We start from the raw sequence: 23,694 nt of genomic DNA, 5'->3' as shown, positions 1-23,694 counted from the left end.
AACAATATACAACGTTAGGCACAACTACAGTAACATGTGATTACATATACTCTAATATTCAGTACATTATGTGTATTGGTGATGATAGTGTCTGCCAGGAACCATGTTCCAAATTCATCCCAGGCAGAAGCAAAGAAAAAGATTGCAATATTCAAATACAAATACAAAGGATTCGGCTGCACCAGCTCTTCATAAATCCATAGTTTAGTGTTAGTAACTACTAGCTACTTTCAAACTAGTGGTTTATTAACCAAATCACACCATCAAAACTTTTTGTTTGGGGGCAGTGGAAACAAGTAGTAAATACTAAAATAACCCAATAGGCTAATATGCAGAGATCCAAAAACCAGGCAAATATCAGGGTCCCCCAAGGAGAAAAGAGCCCCCCAATAGCCCCTCATATTGGTACATTTTGCAATGACAATTATAAACCCCTTAAAACTCCCATAATGACTAATGATAAAGACTATAAAGCAAACTGGCCCAAAACCCCCTAAGCTGGGCCCCTGATGATGTACAGGGAACATTTGTAAATTGTAACGTCTACCAATAGTCTGCATTTGATGTGTTTAGGGGACATCTGTAAATTATAGCATCTACCACTAGCCTATTTATATCCAACAGATGTTTCACCACCTGATGAGTGTTAGTCCAGTATCCACTCTCCTTGTAGCTCTTTCCATCGTCAGTGGTAAATAGTACTTTGATCAGTTCAGATGTGCTGACCATATCCCATATTCTTGTTACCGAGCGATCAGTCAGTCATCAACATGTGGACAGGCATTGCAGCTGGTGTGATCACGTCGCAAGATGGTCTCTAGTTTTTTGGTTTGCTTTTTTTTGGATATATTATCTCAAAATGGTAATCATACAGTAACACAATATGATGTTAATGTGCTGGCAAGCTGATACGACTGGTTTAATTGATTCGTGCTGCCTTTGTCACAGCTGGTGTCACGTTCATGTGCACCGTAACTGTATTTTAATGTTAGGTTACAGCCCTCTCCTCTGTGTCGATGGAAAAAGCAGCAAAAAAGTAATGTCACAAAAAAGGACACATCCTTCTGGAGCAGAGAAAAGACAGAGGATGTATTATGAGAAGTATGATGAAGACTAATTACAGTATTTTACCATAAACATTCACTGGCTAGATGAATGCCTCAAACAAGCCCTCAGTTCAGTGAAGGTATGTTCAGCTAATCTTAGCTAGCTAGCTAGCTATTGTTTTAATCTAACATTAGGCCAAAGCTTCCACTGCCACTATGACATTAATTAATGAGGGGGGGGGGGGAATCAAGCAGAGGTGGCTCACTTAATCAAAAAGAAATTAATTTAAGTGTAAGTTAAATCAGGAAGACTATTTATATGCCTCTTTCATTTACAATTTTCTACCTCTCTCTCCACTTCTCATAATCAGCTGACTTCAGGTGTTTTCTGTAGCCAATCAGATTTCACTACAATCTCAGCCAGCCAATCACATCGTAGCTGTCAAACTTTAAAATCTGTTCTCCTCTCCTCTGCCGTCAGCTGTCATTTCAGTGCATATTGCTTCGACCCTCCTCCACTCCATTCACCTAAAGTCTTCATATCCACTACCAGGCCAAGTTCATCAGAGTCCTCTCCACATCACATCCAGATCTCCAGCATTCTGTTCCCATCTCCACCACCACCAGTGTCTAGATCTGGGTGTCCTATACTTTGCACAGCGTCAACCCATTCTCAAATATGATGACATCACGATGGGGTCTAATCACCAAAGACTCTCACATCTCTCACTTTTCTTTTCTTGTTTTGCACATGGCAATAAAATCTCATTTGTTGGCTCACAATGAAAGCGCTCCTGATTGAAATGATGCCGCAAATTGTTTTCCAGTACGTCCATAAACCTGATAACAGAGGGACAGAGGGACAGAGGGACAGAGGGACAGTGGGACAGTGGGACTGGGTCAATATACTGAAACAGCATGAAAAAAGCCCTGAATATTGCAACTACATGGTAAAAAGTAGGATTTTGCACACTTTTTCAAAGAAGAAAATTACAGAGGAGACAAATATGTCCCTCTTGGATGCAGAAAGATTCACTGGAGAGATGTTCTCACCTGCCTAATTAGTGTTATTCAGTCTTGGCAGAAAGAGTTGATACATTAGATCAGAACAACCATGGGAACTTTCTAAAAGAAGGAACTGATATCTAAATTCGATCCTGTTTTGAGAGATCATGTGAGACAAATCGACAGGGGAGCACAGCATACTGGGCGAAAACAATCCAAAGTGAGCTGATAAGCATCGTCACTAAAAAAATACTGAACACAATGGTGGCAGAAATCAGATTTTAAATATTATACTATTATAGTATTGGATTGCAGCCCTGATGCTATTCTGTGTATCTCTGGTGTCAGAGATAAAGGAATACTTCTTGGGATTTCTCATAGCTCCTGAATCTACTGGGCTAGGCTTGTCCACACTTATTTTTCACAGGCTTGAAGAATTGCTGCTAAAGCCTCCATGGATGCCACTTCTTTTTTGGAAAGTGGAAAAACTTCAGACTCTTCTCAGGTTCTTCTCAAAGGTGGGATGTCTTGAAGAAGCATGTGAGCATCACACTCGAGTCCTAGAGTGAAACGTGATGGGATATTGAACCTTTACAGTACCAAGCAGACAAGCTGAGAGAAGCATTGTTAAAAGTCGGGGAAAAGGCTAATGACTCCACAATAAAAGTTGTCGAATCATTTAGATTATTTCTCTCCAAAATTAACACCACAAACTCTTCAATCAACCAACATGCAGCTTGATGTTGCAGTGGGCCTCATTGAAAAAACAAAGACTAGAATTACCGCCTCTTGGTTGTATGCCTCTGCCACTCAGACTAGTTTCAGATTACATCTCTGTTATCCAGAATCATATAAAATATTAACCATTTGTGTGAAATTTAGTCATAATTTCTGTGTGAAATCTTGAGTTATGGCTAAAAATGTAATTGTCTTTATCCTTGAGTCCCAGTGGACATTTGTGCCAAATGTGAAGGAATTCCTTTGAAGAGATCTGAAGATATTACATTCACAAGGCTAGAAATCTCATTTTTGTGAAGTCACCGTTACGTTGACCTTTAACAACCAAAATCTAATCACTTCATCCTTTGAGTTTTAGTGAATGTTTGTGCCAAATTTGAAGAAGTTCTGTCAAGGCATTAGTGAGATATCACGTCCACGAGAATGGGACGGACGAACGTACGTACGAAATGTAAAGTATTATTGGCGTCCAGTCTCTGGAGGACCACCTTCTGTCTCTGGGGGAAATTAGAGACAACTTTGAGGCACTTTAGCCAGCTTGATGCACAGACATGGAGGGAGCTGAGTAAGATTCTTGAAGACAAACTCACAAAGATGGCCACATTTGAGCTTCTCACTCACTTCTCTCAAAGTGAGGTCTGTGAGTTGTACCTAGATCGCTCCAGACAGCTCGCAATCTCTCTGTGTTGCGTGTCCATAGTAGAGCTTTTCTAAGCTCAAACTTAGGCGATGGGGGGCCGCAAATCATGGCCAGGACCCCATAAAGTCTGGGCCGGCCCTTATTTACAATACCAGTTGGACAATTAATTTTCAGCTAGATGATGGCTCAGGCCCATATAATGCTATACAGACTTTGGCTGACAGTCAGCTACAGTTAACAGTATTTGGAAGAGACCTGGAATCAGACCAGAACTTGGCTGCTTAGTCCAGCAACCAGAAGTGTCTGATTTAGGGGCTGCTATTGTTCGGCCACACAGGAGCAAAAATATTGGAGTAAACTGAATAAGATTTAAACTTTTTTTTAACAGAATTCATTGAATAACTGGGACGTCAAAAAGTCACAATAGGTTGGGTGTAGCTATTGGAATAACAGGCAAAATCACACTGTCCAGAAATTGACAAAAGAACAAAAGAAATCAGAGAAATAAAAACTTTGAGGCGGAGGCAGGTAGGATTTTTCTTCCCACACTCACGTCACAGTTTGTTCGGTTCCCAGATACTCAGTTTGGCTGTTGAAGCAATGACTTGCGAAGGAGTTTAAAGCTCTGAGCATCAGTGTTTCTGTTTGTTCTCTGAAAGATTCATGAGCGCCACATCCACATGAATCATTCACTAAGGAAATGATTGTCGTAAACATGAAGTGCCATCTCTGCCACTGTGCGCTGAAAAATTCATGCTTTTTAAGTCATAAATTATGACGAGGTGCTCTCTCCCTCTGCTGGGGGGAGGGCTGCGACTTCCTCCTCATCAGCCTTCCTCTTCCTGACCGAGGTTCACTGTCAAACTCACACTCACACACACACACACACACACACACATATTCACACAGACCGAGGGAAGAACTGTACTTTAAGGAAAACTCCAGTTTAATACAACAGGTTTGATTTTCATAGTTTCATCCATTACTGACAAATTTGCTTTAACCTCCAGGAAAGTGGTTTGAGATCATGTGGATAGACTGTTGCTTCATTTATCACGTTTATAACCTGACTTCTTTTATTGATGTAACTGTGTTCCCAAATCAATGCAATCACATTGGTGCAAACAATGTTATTATAACTGATAGGACAACAAAAACAATAAAAGGGAAAAACCTAGAATTAATATTTAAGTACAGTACCCACATGTTTTACTGCCTTTGCCGTACAATATATAAAGCCTTGCTATTACACCTATTATATATGGAATATATAAGGAATATATGGTTATGGTTTTATGGGCTCCACATCAGTAAATATATATATTATTATATTATATTCATTATATATATTATATTATATGTATATATTGTGTATGCTAAAAAACACTTATTCACAAACTCAGCAGAGATCACTGGTTCAGTTAGATTTAGATTTAGTTTTAATTTTGCAGCTTATTTATTATCATGACAGACCTTTTGTGGCCTTATTTAACTTGTTTTAACATACAGAGCTCTCTCATCTTTATATTGTGCTGTCACTGCAGAGTCGTTAAGGTGGGAAAGAAAAAGAAAAACTGTAGCGTTCCTTCTCCTGCTGCAGACTTCAGTAAGGTGACAGACGCGAACAAGAAAAACTAGTCTTACTATCTGCACAGAAGGACAAAGTCAAGAATAGAATAATGCATCATGAGAGTGTTTCATACGTCACAAAGCTAAGGAGCCAATCAATTTGCAGGGACGGGGCGAGGCTAAATAAACTTGACTCTTCGTCAGTACAGAGAGAAACTAACAATGTGTCAGCCATGGCCAGTTACAAGCTGGCAAACAGCATTAAGAAAATAAAAGATGCTAACTACGCTAACCATAGTCTCTGACATGTGGCTGAGTGTCTCTGATGCTTCCTCCTCTAACATACTGATACTCTCTGCTCATTCGCCTGTCTACTTAGCACAACCAGCGGTGGTGGGCGGGGCCTGATCCAGAATTTTAATCATAGCAGAGTATTTTTACATTGTTTAAAACCTGTCTGGAGAGGAAGTCATCTGTGGTCGATAAATACTGGACACATTTATAGCACATGCAGGAATATAATGCAGGATTTTAAATATTTTCTAGGTTGGTTTTTTTGTAGTAGTTACACTCAATCGGGGAAATTATTACAAACACATTTTAATATCATGCAGGAAAACTCCACAAGGACATTTATATGTTTTTGAGCTGGTGACAGTACATATGAGTTGAGACAGATTCAAATAATATTCAGTGTTACTGGATCAGGTAGACCAGTTTGTCTAATACCTGAGTGGATCCAAGTGGACTACGAGCTCTGATCATGTGGTGGGTCACATACTCAAAGGAGAATACGGTGTTTTTGAGGCAGATGAGAATGTGAATTGTGAGCACAGTTGTACGGGTGGACAACATTTTGGCTCAGGTCTCAGGTCTGAAGGCAGCATCTTTTCTTGCACGTCAGGTTCAACCTCTCCAGAACATAAGGGGTTAAATCACACGTATTCATGTCCAGAGGAGGCAAACAGATAATTTCAGTTTTACCTATGTTTAAATTGAATGATCTCTCTCTCTCTCTCTCTCTCTCTCTCTCTCTCTATCTCTCTCTTTCATTTCAAAGTGTGTCTTCCTCTTTCTATCTCTTTCCCACTCTCTCTGCCAGGTCCTGATTTTTTCTGGGGAGTGTGTGGTCCTATCTGTGTGAGCATGTTCCCGTCTTTGTGTGTGTTCCTCCCTCCCTCCCTCTCTCCCTCTCTCCCTCTCTCTCTCTCCCTGTATATTCAGCCCTTACCTCGAGGCGAGTCGATCCTCTTACAGTAATACCATTGCCTAATCTCAGAGGCGTATCAGAGGGAGCTCAGAGCGCTCAGCACTAATAGGTTCACACAAATGGGATCTAGTCAAAAACCTCCCAATCCTCCTGCCACTGTAAATATGGAGAGCATTATCTGAGTCCGCCTGGAGGCCTCCGATGTGGAACTGATGCAGATTTGACAGAGAGACTGAGAGATAGCGGCCAAAAAAAAGATGATTTAACATGCTGTTAGCAGTGTTACAGGAGTAATTTTATTGGTTGTACGGATGAATCGAATAAAATTTCAACTTTTAAAACCCCAGTGGAATCTTATGTCATTTATACAGGATTGCTGTAAAGAACACCATTGTTAAAATGTTATTGTTAATATCAATCAATCAGACTTTATTTGTATAGCACTTTTCATACATACAATGTAACATAAAGTGCTTTACAGAATAGAAGCAATAAAAAGAAAAGCCGCACACACACACACACACACACACACACACATTCACCCCTATTTACGCACAGAGGACTAAGGCATAAAAACACTACTTAAGATTAAGACAGCAATAACAGGAACTGAGGAAACGCTATCATGAATCTCTTGAAAATTTGCATTGTTAATACAAAACATTTTAAGGGGCTTGTAAGGTATAAATCAATGATTTTGTTTTGTTTTGTTTTGTTTTGTTGTTTTGTTTTGTTGTTTTGTTTTGTACGGTGGCCCTGAGAGCCCAACGCACTGCAACTCAACTAACAATTAATTTCCTTAATTTCTTCTTTTTTTAAACATGTTTACAAGAACAGGACAGTTCAACGTGCAGCTGTACACATCTCTACATCTTTTACTTTTTGGTTGCCTCTTCTGCATTTAAAGAGAAAGTTAAAAGAGGAAACTCCTTTAAATTTTACTTTAAATCCTGAAACAGTTTCACCTTATTCACTTTTGTTTCATCCTACTTTTCTCCCTCACTTCCGGCTCCTCTCTTCTCATTCCTTCTTTTAATCTAACGTTTTAAATATCAGACAGTGTGACCTGTCATTCATTTCACCAGAATAAACACTATACTCCTCAAACTATTTGTCTCTGACCATGTTCTGGTGTCAAAATGTCAAAAATAAGAAAGAGCATTCTTCTAATGTTTTTCTCTGAAAAAGTCTGTAGTAGTGTAACTACTGTAAATGATAGCAGGTAATGTTGTGTTTTCCAGTCTGGCCTCATGGTGTCGCTGTTGTCTCACTGTTGCTATGAATCAATACAGACACAATGATGAAGAGGTGTTTACTGTTTAAACAGGAGTTTAATGTCACAGTGATGATGGGATGGCGCAGCACCAGGGTGTCAGGTTGAGTGCAGAGCAGTGTTTTCTTTGATATGAGAGGTTTTGATGAAAGCAGCTCTGGAAATGAATGAAGATCAGTGACACCACCGATGACGAGGAATTCGTTTTTGTGTCATTCATGAATCAGATGATTTAAAAGCAGAATTGGAGGCTGATGGAGCTAGCTCAGATATGAGCTACTGAAAGGGTCAAGATACATCCAAGTAGTGGTCCCAAGACCAGTTAGGACTGATGAGGGAATCTCACACAGTTACCTCAATCTGCACATTCTCCTCAGGTACCAAAAAAAAAAAAAAGAGGAAAGAAAAAAAACAGATTCTTCTTCACTGTTAAAGTGTTGAACAAATCTTAATCACTAGAATATGTAGATAGGTGTAGAAACAATCATATGTTAAGATATGTGTGTTATTGTTCAGATGTTTTGGTGCCATGTGAGCTGCCATCCTCTGCTCCTGCAGCTCATCTAGAGTCAGAGCCCAGCTGAATGAGACACACAGTCCTGCAGCGACACCCAGAGGCTGCCCAGAGAAAATTAAAGCTGCACTGATAAAAATGATTGATTTATTTTTACTAAAACACACAGCAGGTTCTACTGCACGTCACTGTAATATGCTGACAGTAGTATAAAGCAGTATAATGATTCTCTGCCAGTAAGAGAGAGAGAGAACAGGAGGAGCTGCATTTTTTGTAATTAAAATTGTATTTTGATGCTTTAGCAATATTGTTTTTTCATTCCAATAAAGAACATTTGAACTAAATTGAATTGAGCATCTGTATATACTGTTGTATTCAGGCGCTGTCACTCACCTTTTTCTTGTAATTCTAACATTAGGGTTCGTTCCTTTTAATGCTAGTTTGTGAACCGTTCTTCTTCCATCTTATTATTTCTTCCGTTTTATGGCCATTGTTTGCCGTTTTTACGCTTCCGGGCGTCCCCTGACAACCATCGCAACCCTATGTTTAATGTCACAACGCTATGAACCTTGGGTAATTCCCTCAGGTGGTCTGCAGAAATGCAGACTTAAGGAAAGTTTGGATAAAAGGCTCAACATGTCTGCTACAGAGGCCTCATGCCCTCCGTTGGTTTGACAGTGGGACAGAACTAAGCCCTCAGGAATTCACCAGGAACGCACCTCCAAGTCTGCGAGCCAGCGAGGGCGGACGGTGGGATTGAGAAGAGAAGGGTAAGGGTTAGAGAGAGTGCTAAGAGCATCATGGGAGTTTTCCCAGCGGCCTCGGCCTATAGCAGCAGAATTGAGGGATGGTTCAGGGCTCACCTGACCATGAGTCTTATCACAGATGGAAGTTTCAGGCCTAATCTTAAATGTAGAGAGGGCGTCTACCTCCCGACAACACACATACTGAGCAAGGAAATACACACGTGGACAAAATTGTTGGTACCCTTCCGTTAAAGAAAGAAAAACCCACAATGGTCGCTGAAATAACTGAAATTAAAATAAGGAGAATAAAATGATGGTACCCTTACCTTAATATTTTGTTGCACAACCTTTTGAGGCGATCACTGCAATCAAGCGATTTCTGTACCTCTCAATGAGACTTCTGCACCTGTCGACAGGTATTTTGGCCCACTCCTCGTGAGCAAACTGCTCCAGCTGTCTCAGGTTTGAAGGGTGCCTTCTCCAGACTGCATGTTTCAGCTCCTTCCACAGATGTTCAATAGGATTTAGATCGGGGCTCATAGAAGGCCACTTCAGAATAGTCCAATGTTTTGTTCTTAGCCATTCTTGGGTGTTTTTAGCCGTGTGTTTTGGGTCATTATCCTGTTGGAGGACCCATGACCTGCGACTGAGACCAAGCTTTCTGACACTGGGCAGCACATTTCGCTCCAGAATGCCTTGATAGTCTTGAGATTTCATTGTACCCTGCACATATTCAAGACGCCCTGATGCAACAAAGCAGCCCCAGAACATAACCGAGCCTCCTCCATGTTTCACAGTAGGTACAGTGTTCTTTTCTTCGTACGCTTCATTTTTGCGCCTGTGAACATAGAGCTGATGTGACTTGCCAAAAAGCTCCAGTTTTGTCTCATCTGTCCAAAGGACATTCTCCCAGAAGCTTTGTGGCTTGTCAATATGCATTTTGGTAAATCCCAGTCTCGCTTTTTTATGATTTGCTTTCAACAGTGGAGTCTTCCTCGGTCGTCTTCCATTAAGTCCACTTTGGCTCAAACAGCGACGGATGGTGCGATCTGACACTGATGTACCTTGACCTTGGAGTTCACCTCTAATCTCTTTGGTTACCATTCGTATTATCCGTCTCCTCGATTTGTCACCAATTTTCCTCTTGCAGCCACGTCCAGGGAGGTTGGCTACCGTCCTGTGGACCTTAAACTTCTGAATAATATGTGCAACTGTAGTCACAGGAACATCAAGCTGCTCGGAGAGTCTTATAGCCTTTACCTTTAACGTGTTTGTCTATAATTTTCTTTCTAATTCTCCTGAGACAACTCTCTCCTTGGCTTTCTGTGGTCCATGTTCAGTGTGGTACACACCATGATACCAAACAGCACAGTGACTACTGATTACAAGATTGAAGACACCTGTGACGCTAATTACAGGTCACACCTTAGTTTGTCCCTATGGTCAAATTAGTTTCAATCTTTTCTAGGGGTACCATCATTTTTGTCCAGGCCGGTTTCATTAGTTTGTTTTTTTAAAATGATTCTACTGAACCACAGTTCGAAAGCAATGTCTGATTTTTATTAGTTAATTTTCAGTACATTTTTTTTATTTATTATTACTTTTGTCAGTTTCAAGTTATTTCAGTGACCATTGTGGGTTTTTCTTTACCAACAATTTTGTCCACGTGTGTATGTTTCTTCCATATACCATTTATGTGATAATGAAATGTGTGGGAATACCAGCCGTGTTGCCCCTCGACTCTGGAGCTCACTCCCACAAGACATCAATGTTGACTGTCTTCCTATTTTCAAATCTCTTCAAACTTCAAACCTATTCTGTTGAACTCCAACACCTGCGTTCACTGCAACCCTATTCATTTTATGCTGTTGAATAAAAAATGTTTTTTGAGGAAAAGCATCTTTATAAATTAAGCTATTGAAACACCTACCATGACTATCTGTACTGAAAGTCAGGTAGGTTACGGTCAGCAGCATCATTAATGAATATCACCCAGACCTAATCACGTCAATCAATTATCATTTATAGTATTTTACAATCACTACAGTCAGACTTAAAACAAGAGGCGTGAGTAAACACAATACAATAAAGACTCGTCTCAGATTGCTAAATGTGCCCTTGGCTTTTATTAACAACCACATGATAAAATACCATCATATGACAAGAGAGCAAACTGCTGCTGGTGCAGTCAACAGCAATCACGACCTGCTGCCACCATTCACTCAGTAGTAAAAAGACATGATCTGTATACATTAACACTAGCATGAAGAGAATACAGTAACAGTCAGAACAGGTATATGGGAGTTTTGGCTTCACGCTGTTCAGCAGATATCCTAAAATCAGATTATACGACACAAAAACACAAACGTCTTCTTCGGGTTCATTGTAAACAACCTGCGACACACACACACAAACACACACACTCAAAAATAAACTCCTACTTTTTTTAATTATTAAAGAAACTCATTTTACTTTCAAAGAATTAAGAAAACGACTAAATCAGATGATGAACCTCCGTCCTGTGAGTGAGGAGCTCTTAAATTTATATTCTGCACTTTAAAAAGACAGTGAGGTGCTGATGTTGGACGAAAGACTAGAGAAAAAAGAAAGGAGGAAAGAAAGAAAGAAAAGAAAAAAAAAAAAGCATAAAATGTGTGGTACAGAAATAATATTAGCTGTAAGGACACTTGAGGAAAAAAGATCACTATTCACAACTTAATTTTAAATTAAGACACACTTTATAACATCTGACAACCTTGCATAGCCTAGCATAATAACATCCCTCCATTATTTATAATAAAAGATTAAAAGAAGAAACCTTGACATGTATAGTTTTAGCCCGCTGGTTTTAAGGTGAAGGAAAACGTTTGGGGTTTGATGGAAATAAAACTAAACTTAACAGATGTTGCCGTGTGATTTCATGTAGCTAACGGACAAATTACCTGGAAAAACTTTTTACATTAATTTTAATAAAACACCATCATATCAAATCCTCGGGCTAAAACTGTGAAGGTCAAAAGGCATCATATTAAACCACATGACCTCTGCCTGTCCATCACAGTGGTGGTGAGCAGGGACACACTGACTATAAAATAAGGCTCTGATATTAAAAATCCTGAGTTAAACAACATTGTCAGTCACACAGTGTCTGCGTGACTTCAAACCCCGGTAACGGCGGTCGTCTCTTCGGTGAGCTTTTTTTTTTTTCTTTTCTTTTCTTTTCTTTCTATTGCGAGTGTCTGTGCATAGAGGAGGAACTGGAGGCGGTGGAGTCAAGGTCACAGACATTCGACTTTCTGCAAATCAGGTTAAACACACTGATGGGAAATCAGCTCCTCGTTTTCTTTCTAAAAGCTGAGCAACTTCAGGAGCACTTCCTCTCCTAACGCAGTCGAATCCCCCCAAAGGAAAAGGTCAAGTTAAAGTCCGACCAGCTGACACTTCAGTGCAGAGCTCCTGATGTCGACCATCTCCGTGGCGACTCCAGATAACAATGAAGATAAACCAAGTGTTCCTTGCACTTTCCCAAATATTTACAACCCCTCTGGCAACAGTTTTACTCCGTCTCCCGCCGTTTAGATGTTTTCGGCCTCTCTCTGGGGAACCTCCCTGATGCTGTCATGGGGACCAGCGCGGGTCGGCGGGCGCCGCCGAATGCTCCGCCCAGATGAGATGAGGTCGGCGTAGCCGCGGGAGTGAGAGAAGGCGTAGGCGGAACGGCGGGAACGCTGGCCGCGCTGGAAGGCTGAGGGCTTTTTCTTCTTCTCCTCCTCCTCCATCTCCATCTCATACTTCTTCCTGTTTCTCTGGACCTGGTGGATGATGGGAAATGAGTATGTGAAATTAAAGAAGTAATTTTTTTTTTTTTTCCTTTTGCAGAAATAAGAAGCACAGGGTTGTTTCTATTCATGAATATTTTAATTTGAAAGTTTTGTAATTTAATGGTTTGGTCCAACAACCTCCATTTTGAAGTAAATTTGGTTTGATAATTGTTTTTTAAATAAAGTTTTGGTTTAACAGTTTTCAATAATGTCTGGCTCTGACCAAATTATTTAGACCTTTTAGCCCAGGTGACTGATGGGAAAATGGTCAGTTTTAATTACTGTATGTATATGGTGGGTCACTTTTTAAGGTTGTAAACACACTCTTCCATTTTAACACTGATTATTAAAGAATTAATAAATAATCCCTCCTGAGAGACAATGGAAGCTGCCAGCCCTAAAGTTCCTCCCCAGATATGTTTTAAACTATGTAAAAATACACTGCTGTGATTAATCATCAACATTTCCCTGAGAGGGTGCAGAGGTCTCACCTTGTCTCCTACAGAGGGCCAGATGGTTTTATGGAGGAACTGGATGCAGATGACGGGCAGCAGGCTGATGCCGACAGTCAGGATGATGGTTAACCACAGGTAAGGCTGACGCAGAGCATTTGATGCCACACCTACAAACACAACATACACACATTAGGAGAGCAGTGAAGAGGCTGGGGTTTGATGTGGCATAGTGTCCGTGACAAACTGGAGAGTGTAAAGAAGTCGTCAAAGCAGAATTAAAATAAGGAGAAACAGATTGACAATGGAAGTTCACTAAAGTGTGGAATACGTTCCAGAAATTTTAGGTTTAACATTTTCAGGCAGAGTGAAAACTGAAGGGAGTCAGGAATAAAATGTTCTCAATATTCACTACAATTCTGACTTTACAGCTTTGGCTGGAGTCTTCAATATAGACACAGCGGCTGAGGCTCATGGGAACTGTAGTGTTTAAACTGAGGGGGAATAACTGTGTCAGCATAGCTTAACTTTATTTATAACACATGGATGATAAATCCTCCTTTCCTAACCACAAAAACAAAACCAACAGGATTGAAATGTTGAAATAAGATGGAAGAATACACAAGTAGAGAAAGTTGAGCCATTAAATTAATAATTAAATAGAAATAAGAAACTGAGCAAGAGATCAGAATAAATTCTATTGATACATCAGTTTATAGTTTTCTGGTGCAGGAGCTTCTGTTGTTTCTATACAATTGTTAAGAAGGGAAAATTTATTTTTAGTGCATTCCACGATGGGAGGGGATTTAGTGAAATGACATTTATCCATAGTATTTAGTTGTGATGATGATGGTGATGATGATGATGATGATGATGATGATAACTGGAAACTCAATATGCTTGTTCTTCATGATGACTATAACTGAAGAGATCTGATAGAGAATAAATCTATATTCATGGATTCGGGCTTCAGTGGATCAGACAAAGATTTCCATAAGTTTTGCATCGTGTCACAAACATAAAACAGCTGCTCTGTTCTTTCTACATTTACATGGCTCTGCTGTGGTGAAGCTACACTGGTGCATCATTTTAAATGTTGCTGTAGCAAGGGATTGTGGGACACCATTTTCTCCTTTTGTTTTATAAAAGGAAGGTCCAGTGTTTCCTCTGCTGAAGGAGATAAGATAGGAAGCACTGAAGCTCCTTTCCTCTGATCATGGCTGCTGCTCAGATACTTTTCAGTTTGTAGGGGACTGACCAGTGAAGGTGAACACTGAGGGGAAGATGACGTGAATCCCGGCGCTGTGGATGTCGAACATGATGCCGAAGTAAATGGCAATGCTGCCCAGAACCGCAAAGCAGTTGACGAAGGTCCAGTAGGAGGTATCCAGAGAGATCTGACGGGTAAGAGGTGAAGGTCAGCAACAGAATAAACTCATTACATCCACACCTTCTGAACCACCTGTTTGCTCTTATATTTCTCCTTATGCAGCGTTACAGTTGGAAAAACGCTGACTCTACACTGATATGATGGACATATGTACGTCAGATTCAAATAAGAATTCAGAACATATTATATATAATCAGCATTTTAATGTGAGCATATTCTCAATTAACAGGTTTCAACATGTCTCAACACAACTCTGTGACCAACCTGCAGGTTGACGGTGAAAATCAGCGACGAGGACATGACAACGGCAAAGGACTGGTAGTCGGACGGGGCTTCTCCGTCCTGCCCCATGGTTTGCAGGAAGGCTCCGTAGGGGATGAAGAAGATGGTGAGTGAGACGAAGATGCCGTGGAACAAGCTGATGAAGAAGTTCTTGTAGTTGAACAGTGACCCTTGCTGACCGGGCAGGTAGAGCTTAGGGAACTTCAGGCTGAGTTTGTCGTTAACATCCTGCAGTGGGAGAAAAAGAAGAGGAGGAGGAGGAGGAGGAGGAAGATCAGTTAGCAGAGTTGTGGATAAATATCTCTCTTATTGAACAGAGGAGAATGGAACTGGTTTCCCAACCTGGATTACATTGAATTGTTAGTTTCCAATGTTTGACATTTATCACTACAATAAATGACACGCTGTGAAAAAGCAGGATCATAATGACAGTCAGAGAAAAATGAACATAAGGTTGTTTCCCAGTAATATTTACTTGAATCTGCAAAAAAAAAGTAGTTTTAGGAAAATGTAACGAATGTACATATTTAAAAACTGAGTAGTGCTGGACATCGACATACGTCTCAGCTAATTCATAATAATAATAATAATGATGATGGTGATATATATGAACATCAAAGGCTCATTTTCTGTCGCCAATATGTTTTTGTTTTTAAGTTAAGATTGTATTTGTTTACACGAGGAATTGTAAAGAACAGTATGAGTATACGTTTTCTGAAATGAAAATGGATACAGCAGCTATTTCATCCAACTTACTTATTTTTAATATTTCTTGTTTTTCTTTGTGTCTTATTGGACTGAATTGTGGAAAGTTTTCTTTTCTCAGTTATTAAGAAATGAACTTATGAAGTAGAGCTACTGTATGTATTAGATTGTGTTGGTTGCTGTGCGCCGTAGGGGTTGTGTTGTGTATTGTGAGTCTCATTGAGAGTATGAATATGGGTGATATGGGTGTGTATTGATGTATCTGTTGACATTGAAGTATTGTTTATGAATTTAAAGAGACCCCAGGAAGAGTAGCCTCCGTGGCTGATGGGGATCTAACTAAATAAATAAATAAACTTTCAGATCAACGTGTACAATTTTAATTGTGATGCAATGCATTTATAGAGAGCAAATGTCGATTAATAACCAATAATCTTCCTTCCAATGAACCTTTTTGTGTCTATGACAAAGCCGGTTTTTACCTGGTCCAGAAGTCCAACCAGTAGAACAGGTAAGCTGCTGTAGCAGAGGTTGTACAGAGTGATGAACCAGTCTTCATAGGCGACCTGCAGACAGGAAAACAGTCAGTGTCACCGGTGATGAGTGTAAAGTGACGCATGCCGGGATCTGGCCACAATATCAGCTTGAAAAGGGACAAAACCGAACAAAACTGAGCATCAGCTGCAACATCTGTCACGGTGGAAGACAACCGACGTAGCTAATTAGTGTTCTGTAATGACAGTTTTAATTCAAGCATCATACTGTAACACTGTTCTTTACGTTTGTATATTTTTGACATTTGTCTTGGTTTCTGATTTTATTTTGTTAAAAAAACCATCCGAACAAAAGACGACAAAAAAGGATTTGAACTCAAGATCCGCTTACTTGGCTTCTTCCTGGGCTTTCAACCACTTCAACAACTGGAGTGGCTCCAGACATACTGTAGGTCATGTGATGACAACTGAGAACAACTCCATGACAAGTGAAACAATCTCCTCCACTGACGGAGACGATGAGAGGTTGAGATTCATCATGTTGAAAGCTCCAGACAAAGGATGTAAGTGGATCTTAAGTGATGATTATTTAGACAAACTGTTTCGAGGATGTTGTTGATCTCTCCACTTTTTCCCCCTGGATACTTTGGTCTAGAGCAAAAAATGTTGATGGATGGTCCTAAACTTTACTGACCCCATTTCCTTTCCTCCAGTTTAAGATGAATTTCTTAACGATTACATGCACAAGATTGATTTATAGTTGAATTATGTACATCCCCAGCCCTGTGCTGCTGCTGACCTGTGAGGAGTATCCGCTGAAGAAGGAGTACCAGAAGTGGACCAGGGTGAAGGCAAAGTTCTTGTAGAAGAAGAAACGCAGGAACTTGCACATCCGGATGTAGGACCAGCGCCCGTGCACCAGCAGGAGGCGCTGCAGGTAACGGAACTGAGCGAAGGCGTAGTCGCTGGACATGACGGCCTGCATCCCCTCCTGACCACTGATGCCTACACCGATGTCTGCAGCTGGGAGGACGGAGGACAGGGGGAGAGATGAGAGTAGATTCACTGGAACATGTTACAGGCAGAACGAGAGTTGTCCTTTAACCTGGACAAAGTTCATTCACGTCCTTACTTTTGATCATGTTCACGTCGTTGGCTCCGTCTCCGATGGACAACGTCACGGCTTTCTTGTACTTCTTCACCAGACTCACCACGTTGGCTTTCTGCTTCGGTGTGACACGACAGCAGATGACCGCCTCACACTCACAGGCCATGTCCACAAAGTCAATCTAGAGGGGAAAAAAAAAAAAAACAGACATTTCACCACATTTGTTTTTATGTAAACCACCATGAGATGGAATGCCAAATGTAAGAAGAAGCATTAAACATTTGGCATATTCATCATGTTAAGAGTTGAATTCATTTGGCTGTACCTGTCTCATCTCTTTCTCCCAGTCGTTCATCGGCTGTCCGTCCTGCGGGTTGCTTGGGGGTGCTCGCTTTCCTAGACGACGCAGACGCAGACGACGGCGTTTCTTCTTCTTTTCATACAGAATCTCGTTCTGAGAAAATAATTACAACAAATGATCGTGGTTGTTTCCTCCACCAACCAGCCAAGCTGCAGGAAACATGGTCACAGTCTCTCCTTCCTGAGCTACAACACTGAGTAATAGCCAGAAGTGTTTTTGCAGAAAATTATGATGTCACAGTGAAGTTGACCTTTGACCATTTGGATATATAATCTAATCAGTTCCTCCTTGAATCCAGTTGGACATTAGTGCCAAATTTGAAGAAGGTCCGTCAAGGCGTTACTGAGATGTTGCGTTTGCAAGGCCAAAACTGTGTTTTGTGAGGTCGCCACGACCTTGACCTTTGACCTTTGACCACCAAAATCTAACCAGTTCATCCTTGAGTCCGAGCGAATGTTTGTTCTGTCAAGGCGTTAGTGAGATATCATGTCCATGAGAATGGGACAGACGGACGGGAAACCCGAAAACAATAAGCCTCCAGCTCCGACTGTCGCCGGCTCTGAAGCATAAAAACGTTTCCCCCGGAGGATGAAAGCTTTATTTACAGTACAACTCCTGAATGGAACTCACCAGCCATCCTCCAGTGATGACCAGAGCGTTTTTGCCCGGCTGCCTGAAGAAAGGATCTGCAGGTTTCTGTTTGCGTCGACCGAAGGCCGCGGGCTCGTTCCTCCTGTTGGCCTGACGAATCCTCAGCTGCTCACTGGAGACAGACACACAGAAACTCTTACACAGCACAGTAAGAGCCTGAAACCAGGGTGCTGAGGTGGAACAGCAAACAGGGAGGGATGGCTTAAACTTAGAGCAGGAAACAACAAACCTGTCTTCTAGTGCTGTCAAGTATGTTTAGCTCTTGTTTTACCTGTTTGTTAAAACCATTAACAAGTTAGAGAGCATGAGCTAAGGTTAGCAACTGGCTGAACCAGACCGAGTGGATAAAGCCCTGGAGTGGTGAATTGATGAGTTTAAGGATACACTACACATACTGATTGATTTTTTTTCTCTGTTTACTGCACTTTGTATGAATTTAACTAACAAATCAAAACTATTCACGACATGGACACTGGTAGTTGTAAATTCTCCAGAGTAAAAACAAGATATGTGGGGCAAGAATGCAGATAAAGAACTACTCCTTTACCACTGTCAAGGGACAGTTTATCAACTACAACGGGTTTAAAATCAGGTCACACAATAGCACAGATGATGGTGTGGTCATAAAAAAAAAAAAAAACAATCACACTAAAATGTTGCACTACAGTGCCTAAAACTTCTGTATTTAACACATAATATGAGTCTGAGTAAGAGAAAACCAACTGGCGTCTTCCAAAGTTCGTAAGACTGTCAAAATCCCCTTTCTGTTTCCCTGAACTGTGTTTCCTTGTTGGACGCCTGCAGAGGAGACCGACCAGGTAGTCATATCTTTAAAGCCACCATGTTGGTTTGTTGAGGAAACGAAACGCCCCGCATTAAAAACCCACCACCCGGGATGTAGAGACCCACTTGAACTGTGTAACTCCGCTGGTGCCTCATATTAAAAGAGCACTCCACCACTTCAGCATTGCAGTCCTATAAACATCACCAGACTTATGATTGACAGTTAAGAAAACAAGCTATATTGTTTTTTTTTTTTTATTCCACACATCCTTCTTCCTTGTCATTACCCATGATGCAACTTGACCAGTGACATTTCAGGTGTGGCTCATACTGACTGACGTGGCCTGGAGTCTCTGGCCTGGGGCAGAGATTAGCAGCGGGCTACAGAGGTGTGTGACATCACTTGAGGACATTGATGAGACTTCACACAGCTTCCTCTGGAGACACTGACGGCTTTACAGAGCTCTGTCACATATGCATTAGGAAACACACTCTGATGTGTAAAATCAGTTCCTCTGAACGGATCACTTCACAGTCAGGAATGATTACAGCAACTAATAACTCTCAACATCCATACGGCATGTGTGTATATGTGCTCTTTCTCCATCCCAAACAGTACACTGATGATGCGTAAAACATAAACGATGGTCGATCTTTTAATTATAGCGCTGTTTTATGCTGTGACATTTTAAATCGACTCACTTGACATCTTCTCCGTAGTGGATCTGCATGTCGTCAGTCAGGAGCGAACAGGAATATCCGATGTTTTCCGCCGTTTCTTGGGGGGAAACATGCAAAATTGTTTTTATAAATCAAATTTTACAGTGTTTAATCCAGTTTTATGCATTATTTAATTCATAAATCCCAAACCATACTTTAACCATTGCTATTTTGTCATTAAGCTTTATTGGTTTTTGTAGCTTTCCAGACAGACTCTTCTCTGTAGTCTCACGTGACGTTACCTTTCTTATCTCCAGTCAGGACCCAGATCTTGATGTCAGCCTTGGCCAGTTTGGCGATGGTCTCCGGCACTCCGTCCTGCAGTTTGTCCTCGATGGCTGTCGCCCCGATCAGCTACACAGAGGGACACGAACCGGTTAGATACGACTGAGGCTCATTGTTTTTAACTGTTTATAGCAAACATATCCAGATTTATTAGAGAACGTCAAAATGTATTCCAGTTGGATTCTGGGTCAAAGAGCTGCTGACTCTGCTAAAGATCAACCAGAGCCTCTTCAAGGTCAGTGGAAAAATGGAAAACAACAAACAAAGACTATACTTGATTTTTTTTTACCATTTTTCCTCATACAAAAATCTCAAATTACCCCATAAAATGAAAAACATTGGTTTCCATCATTCCCAGTTTACACACTGCTGAAATATCAGCAGCATTGTTACCAAAGCAACAACTGTTTCTACACAATTTTTGTTCTTTTTTTATTTCTACTGTTCAATGTTCATTTCATGGTTCAAGCTGCGTCCTCCTGATTTCTCTACCTGTCGGAGCCTCAACGCCACACTTTCTCAGGAGAAAATGAACATTTTCTTCTTAAGCATTAAAGTTCATTCTTCATACATGTGTCAAACTAAAGTGTAGTTGTTTTTTTGTTTTTTTTTCCACTCACCATGAGGTTGTTCTCAATTTGCTCATATACACGGTCGAGGGCGGCGTCTCGGTTGGACATGGACACCTGGGCTTCTTCGTGTTTCCTGGACCAGGCCTCATACTCCGCTCTGCTGATGTCTTTGTAACACAAGCACAGCGTCCGCAAGGTCTCGTTGGCAAAGATCTGCAACGCAATAACACAGGCTGTGTTTCCTTCCACAGTAACCGCAGTGAAACACACTGGTGCAAATGAGAATGAAGCCACGTGCACTCACATCCAGAGCAGTCTGGGTAGTCTCCTTGTGTCTGGAGTTGGGGGAGAGTCGCTCATAGATGACCGTGTCTGCTCCTTTACAGTAGAGACGAATACGCCCATCAGGAAACTTCACTGGAAGACAGAGAAGACACAGAGGGAGTGTTAGAGGAGAAGAAGAGGGAGAGAAGTCACAAAAACGTCTCAAGTCTTTGGCTTGTGTTGCCTTGATGTGGGACTTCACAGCAAAGTGAAGATTTAAGTGTGTGTTTCAAGTCATTACTTAGGTGTCTGCTCATCTGAACAGCCAAATGTCCCCTTCCCACCTGCTTGCATAAGGTAACTGGCTGGTGTCATCACAGTGTATTTACTATAGAACTAGAATCACCACCTCATGGTTTCCTCCACCATCCAGCCAAGTATCAGGAAATATGGTCACAGTCTCTCCTTCCTGAGTTAAAGCATTGAATTATGAGCAGAAGTGTTTTTGCAGAACATAATGATGTCACAGTGAAGTTGACCTTTGACCTTTTGGATATAAAATGTCATCACTTAATTTTATCCTTAAATATGTCTGAGTTAAATTGTGTCATAATTAGTGAATGAATTTGTGAGTTATGGCTTAAAACTTGTTTTGTGGGATCGTAGTGACAGAAGCGATGAAATTGCCTCTGGGCATTCGGGATATATTGCATTCACAAGAAGGTGAGGTCACCGTGACCTTCACCTTTGACCACCAAAATCAAATCAGTTCATCCTTGAGTCCAAGTGAATGTTGTTGCCAAATTTCAACAAAATCCCTCAAGACGTTACTGAGATATTGCGTCCACGGGAATGGGATGGACGGATGGACAACCTGAAAACAATACGCCTCGGCATCTGACTGTCGTCAGTACGGAGGTATAACAATTAAGTTGCAAGTGAAGTCACAAGTCACTATTGTATGTATAAATATATAAATCAAATAAATATTTCTGAAGAAAGAGCTGGTCATTCTAGTTTTTAACAAATATCACTCAAATAGAAGGAACGAGTGCATTTGTTTGGGACTATTTTCTGTGGTGGATTAATTTACATTTGATGGCCTATTGAGTACTTTAGGTAGGGAGATGGTAAATGTGAAATTTTTACTTTGTATGCAAGAGCACAGCAGAGCTACAACTACAGAAGTATGTATGAATGTGTGTGTGTGTGTGTGTGTGTGTGTGTGTGTGTGTGTGTGTGTGTGTGTGTGTGTGTGCTCTTACAGATGATAGACATGCGCTTGCGGTCGGAGTTGAAGTCGAGCAACGCCAGCATTTCATACATTGTCTCCTGCTCCATCTCCCTGATGGTGATGGTGTCCTGGGTACGAGACAGGAACACGTAGCCGAAGTTCCTGGCTGCCGTCACCAGGGCGCCTTCGTCAGGAGACGCCGCCTGGTACACCAGATCACCTGAGGGAAAGATGTAATTTGAAGCGGTCATGTCCAATGCAAAACCTCCTCTTTTCTTTTTCATCGCTTCATCACAGAGTCGTTTGATTCAATAACAGCATGAGAAATATTGTTCTCGCCCTCTTTAGGGCGTGTTAGTGTTGACTGACAGGTGCCGCCTTCGCTCCACTCAGTGATGATTGTAGGTTTACCGTCTTTGTTCTCGACCATGACGGTGTGGCAGAGGGAGAGCAGCTTGAAGAACTCGGTAGCATCTTTGTCCTTCCTGGATCGGACGCAGGCGACCAGGGAATGATCCATGAACTGGAACTTCCTGTCAGCCTGGGGGTTCCAGCTCCAGTCCACCGGCTGATGGGAAACAGGAAAAAAAAGCTTTAGAAAACTACAGTAGAAATAATCAGTAATCATTCCCGAGTGATTAAATCAATGTCCCTTCTGCTGTGATGTGTTTATTTTATTATATTTTACCCTTCCTCGGTCCAGCGCCACTCCCTCAGCAGTGGTGGGGGAACCTGTGGAGAGGACACAGCAGGGTGGAGCAGTGCATTAGTGTAAAGACATATAAAGAACACATACACATGGACAGTGGTATGAAAAGGGAAAACAGAATTCAAACAGCACTTGGTATTACTGACGTCTGTGTAATTATTTAAGGCAGACACAGGTTTTAAATGAAGAAGATTGTCCACTTACATCTTTTCTCCCAAACTCAAGAAAATCTGATTAGTTTATTTTTTTGTCTCCTGCTAATTTACACAAAATCAAACATAATTTTATTTGTTCATACCTGGACTAACTTAATGCAGCACGTTACCCCTGTCCTAGCCAACTTACATTAGGCGGCCTGTTAGAGTCACTTTGATTTGAAATGTTACGGTTTGGTTCTGCTGTATATTTCCAGGTCTGGTCACTGGGTTTGTTGCAGATATCCGACAGGCTAAATCTGTAACTTCTATTAAATAATTTGTAAATATATAATTTTATAAGAAAGATTTTGTGAAATGTTTCCCTCTGATTTGCCATCATCATTTAATTGTCCCTGTGTTTTATCATTTATTTTTTCATTTCTTCCTTTCCTGTAAAGCTGGTTGTAACCATGTGACACACTCTGTTTGTTCTGCTCTTATCTAAACTCCACTTCTTCCCGCAACAAGGAACCATTTTCCTCAAAGGGATCATTAAAGGCTCATTCTTACACCTTCCTGATAACACAGTGCTGTCTGCCTGAACGGACAGAGCGAATACAAACCCTCTAGTTCCTGCATCAACTGAATCTGTCTCTAACATTGGTTTCATGTAAAAATCTTGAATATTTATTGATGTTATTAGTATCAACAAGACAGCTGTCGTTGCAGTAAAATGCAGCAGGTGTCACTCTTTCACTTGCAGATCTCTTTTCTTCTTTCACAGGTTCAATTAGTAATTTCATTCACTAGTGCATCGCACTTATGTCGCTATAATTACAAGCTCAATACCTCCGAGCAGGGCACTAATACTGAGTCTCAGCTCGCTGTGTCTCACCTCTTTTAACTTTTTTTGCGAGCAACAAGGACATTAAAATGCGAAACAGCAGTAAAATCAGAGTATGTCTGTCAGAGTGAAATGACGCTC

The 23,694-nt window shown here is 41.0% G+C and overlaps 1 protein-coding gene across 1 annotated transcript in view; it reads right to left on the bottom strand.

Moving 5' to 3' along the window:
* Positions 1-10,848: 10,848 nt before the first annotated feature.
* Positions 10,849-23,694, bottom strand: part of atp8b1 (ATPase phospholipid transporting 8B1) — a 32,999-nt gene continuing 20,153 nt past the window's right edge. The window contains exons 15-30 of the mRNA XM_056404048.1: positions 22,552-22,595; positions 22,275-22,431; positions 21,895-22,083; positions 20,670-20,782; positions 20,414-20,578; positions 19,751-19,862; positions 19,491-19,566; positions 17,985-18,117; positions 17,319-17,447; positions 17,018-17,174; positions 16,685-16,908; positions 15,874-15,957; positions 14,669-14,914; positions 14,273-14,411; positions 13,054-13,184; positions 10,849-12,553 (exon numbers count right to left, since the gene is read on the bottom strand). Of these exons, the coding sequence (XP_056260023.1) occupies positions 12,317-12,553; positions 13,054-13,184; positions 14,273-14,411; positions 14,669-14,914; positions 15,874-15,957; positions 16,685-16,908; positions 17,018-17,174; positions 17,319-17,447; positions 17,985-18,117; positions 19,491-19,566; positions 19,751-19,862; positions 20,414-20,578; positions 20,670-20,782; positions 21,895-22,083; positions 22,275-22,431; positions 22,552-22,595 (2,336 nt within the window). The 3' untranslated portion in view covers positions 10,849-12,316. The remainder of the gene's footprint in view (positions 12,554-13,053; positions 13,185-14,272; positions 14,412-14,668; positions 14,915-15,873; positions 15,958-16,684; positions 16,909-17,017; positions 17,175-17,318; positions 17,448-17,984; positions 18,118-19,490; positions 19,567-19,750; positions 19,863-20,413; positions 20,579-20,669; positions 20,783-21,894; positions 22,084-22,274; positions 22,432-22,551; positions 22,596-23,694) is intronic.

Source organism: Seriola aureovittata, chromosome 18 (assembly GCF_021018895.1).
Source record: "Seriola aureovittata isolate HTS-2021-v1 ecotype China chromosome 18, ASM2101889v1, whole genome shotgun sequence".
NCBI lineage: Eukaryota > Metazoa > Chordata > Actinopteri > Carangiformes > Carangidae > Seriola > Seriola aureovittata.
This window is presented reverse-complemented; position numbering and strand designations above follow the sequence as displayed.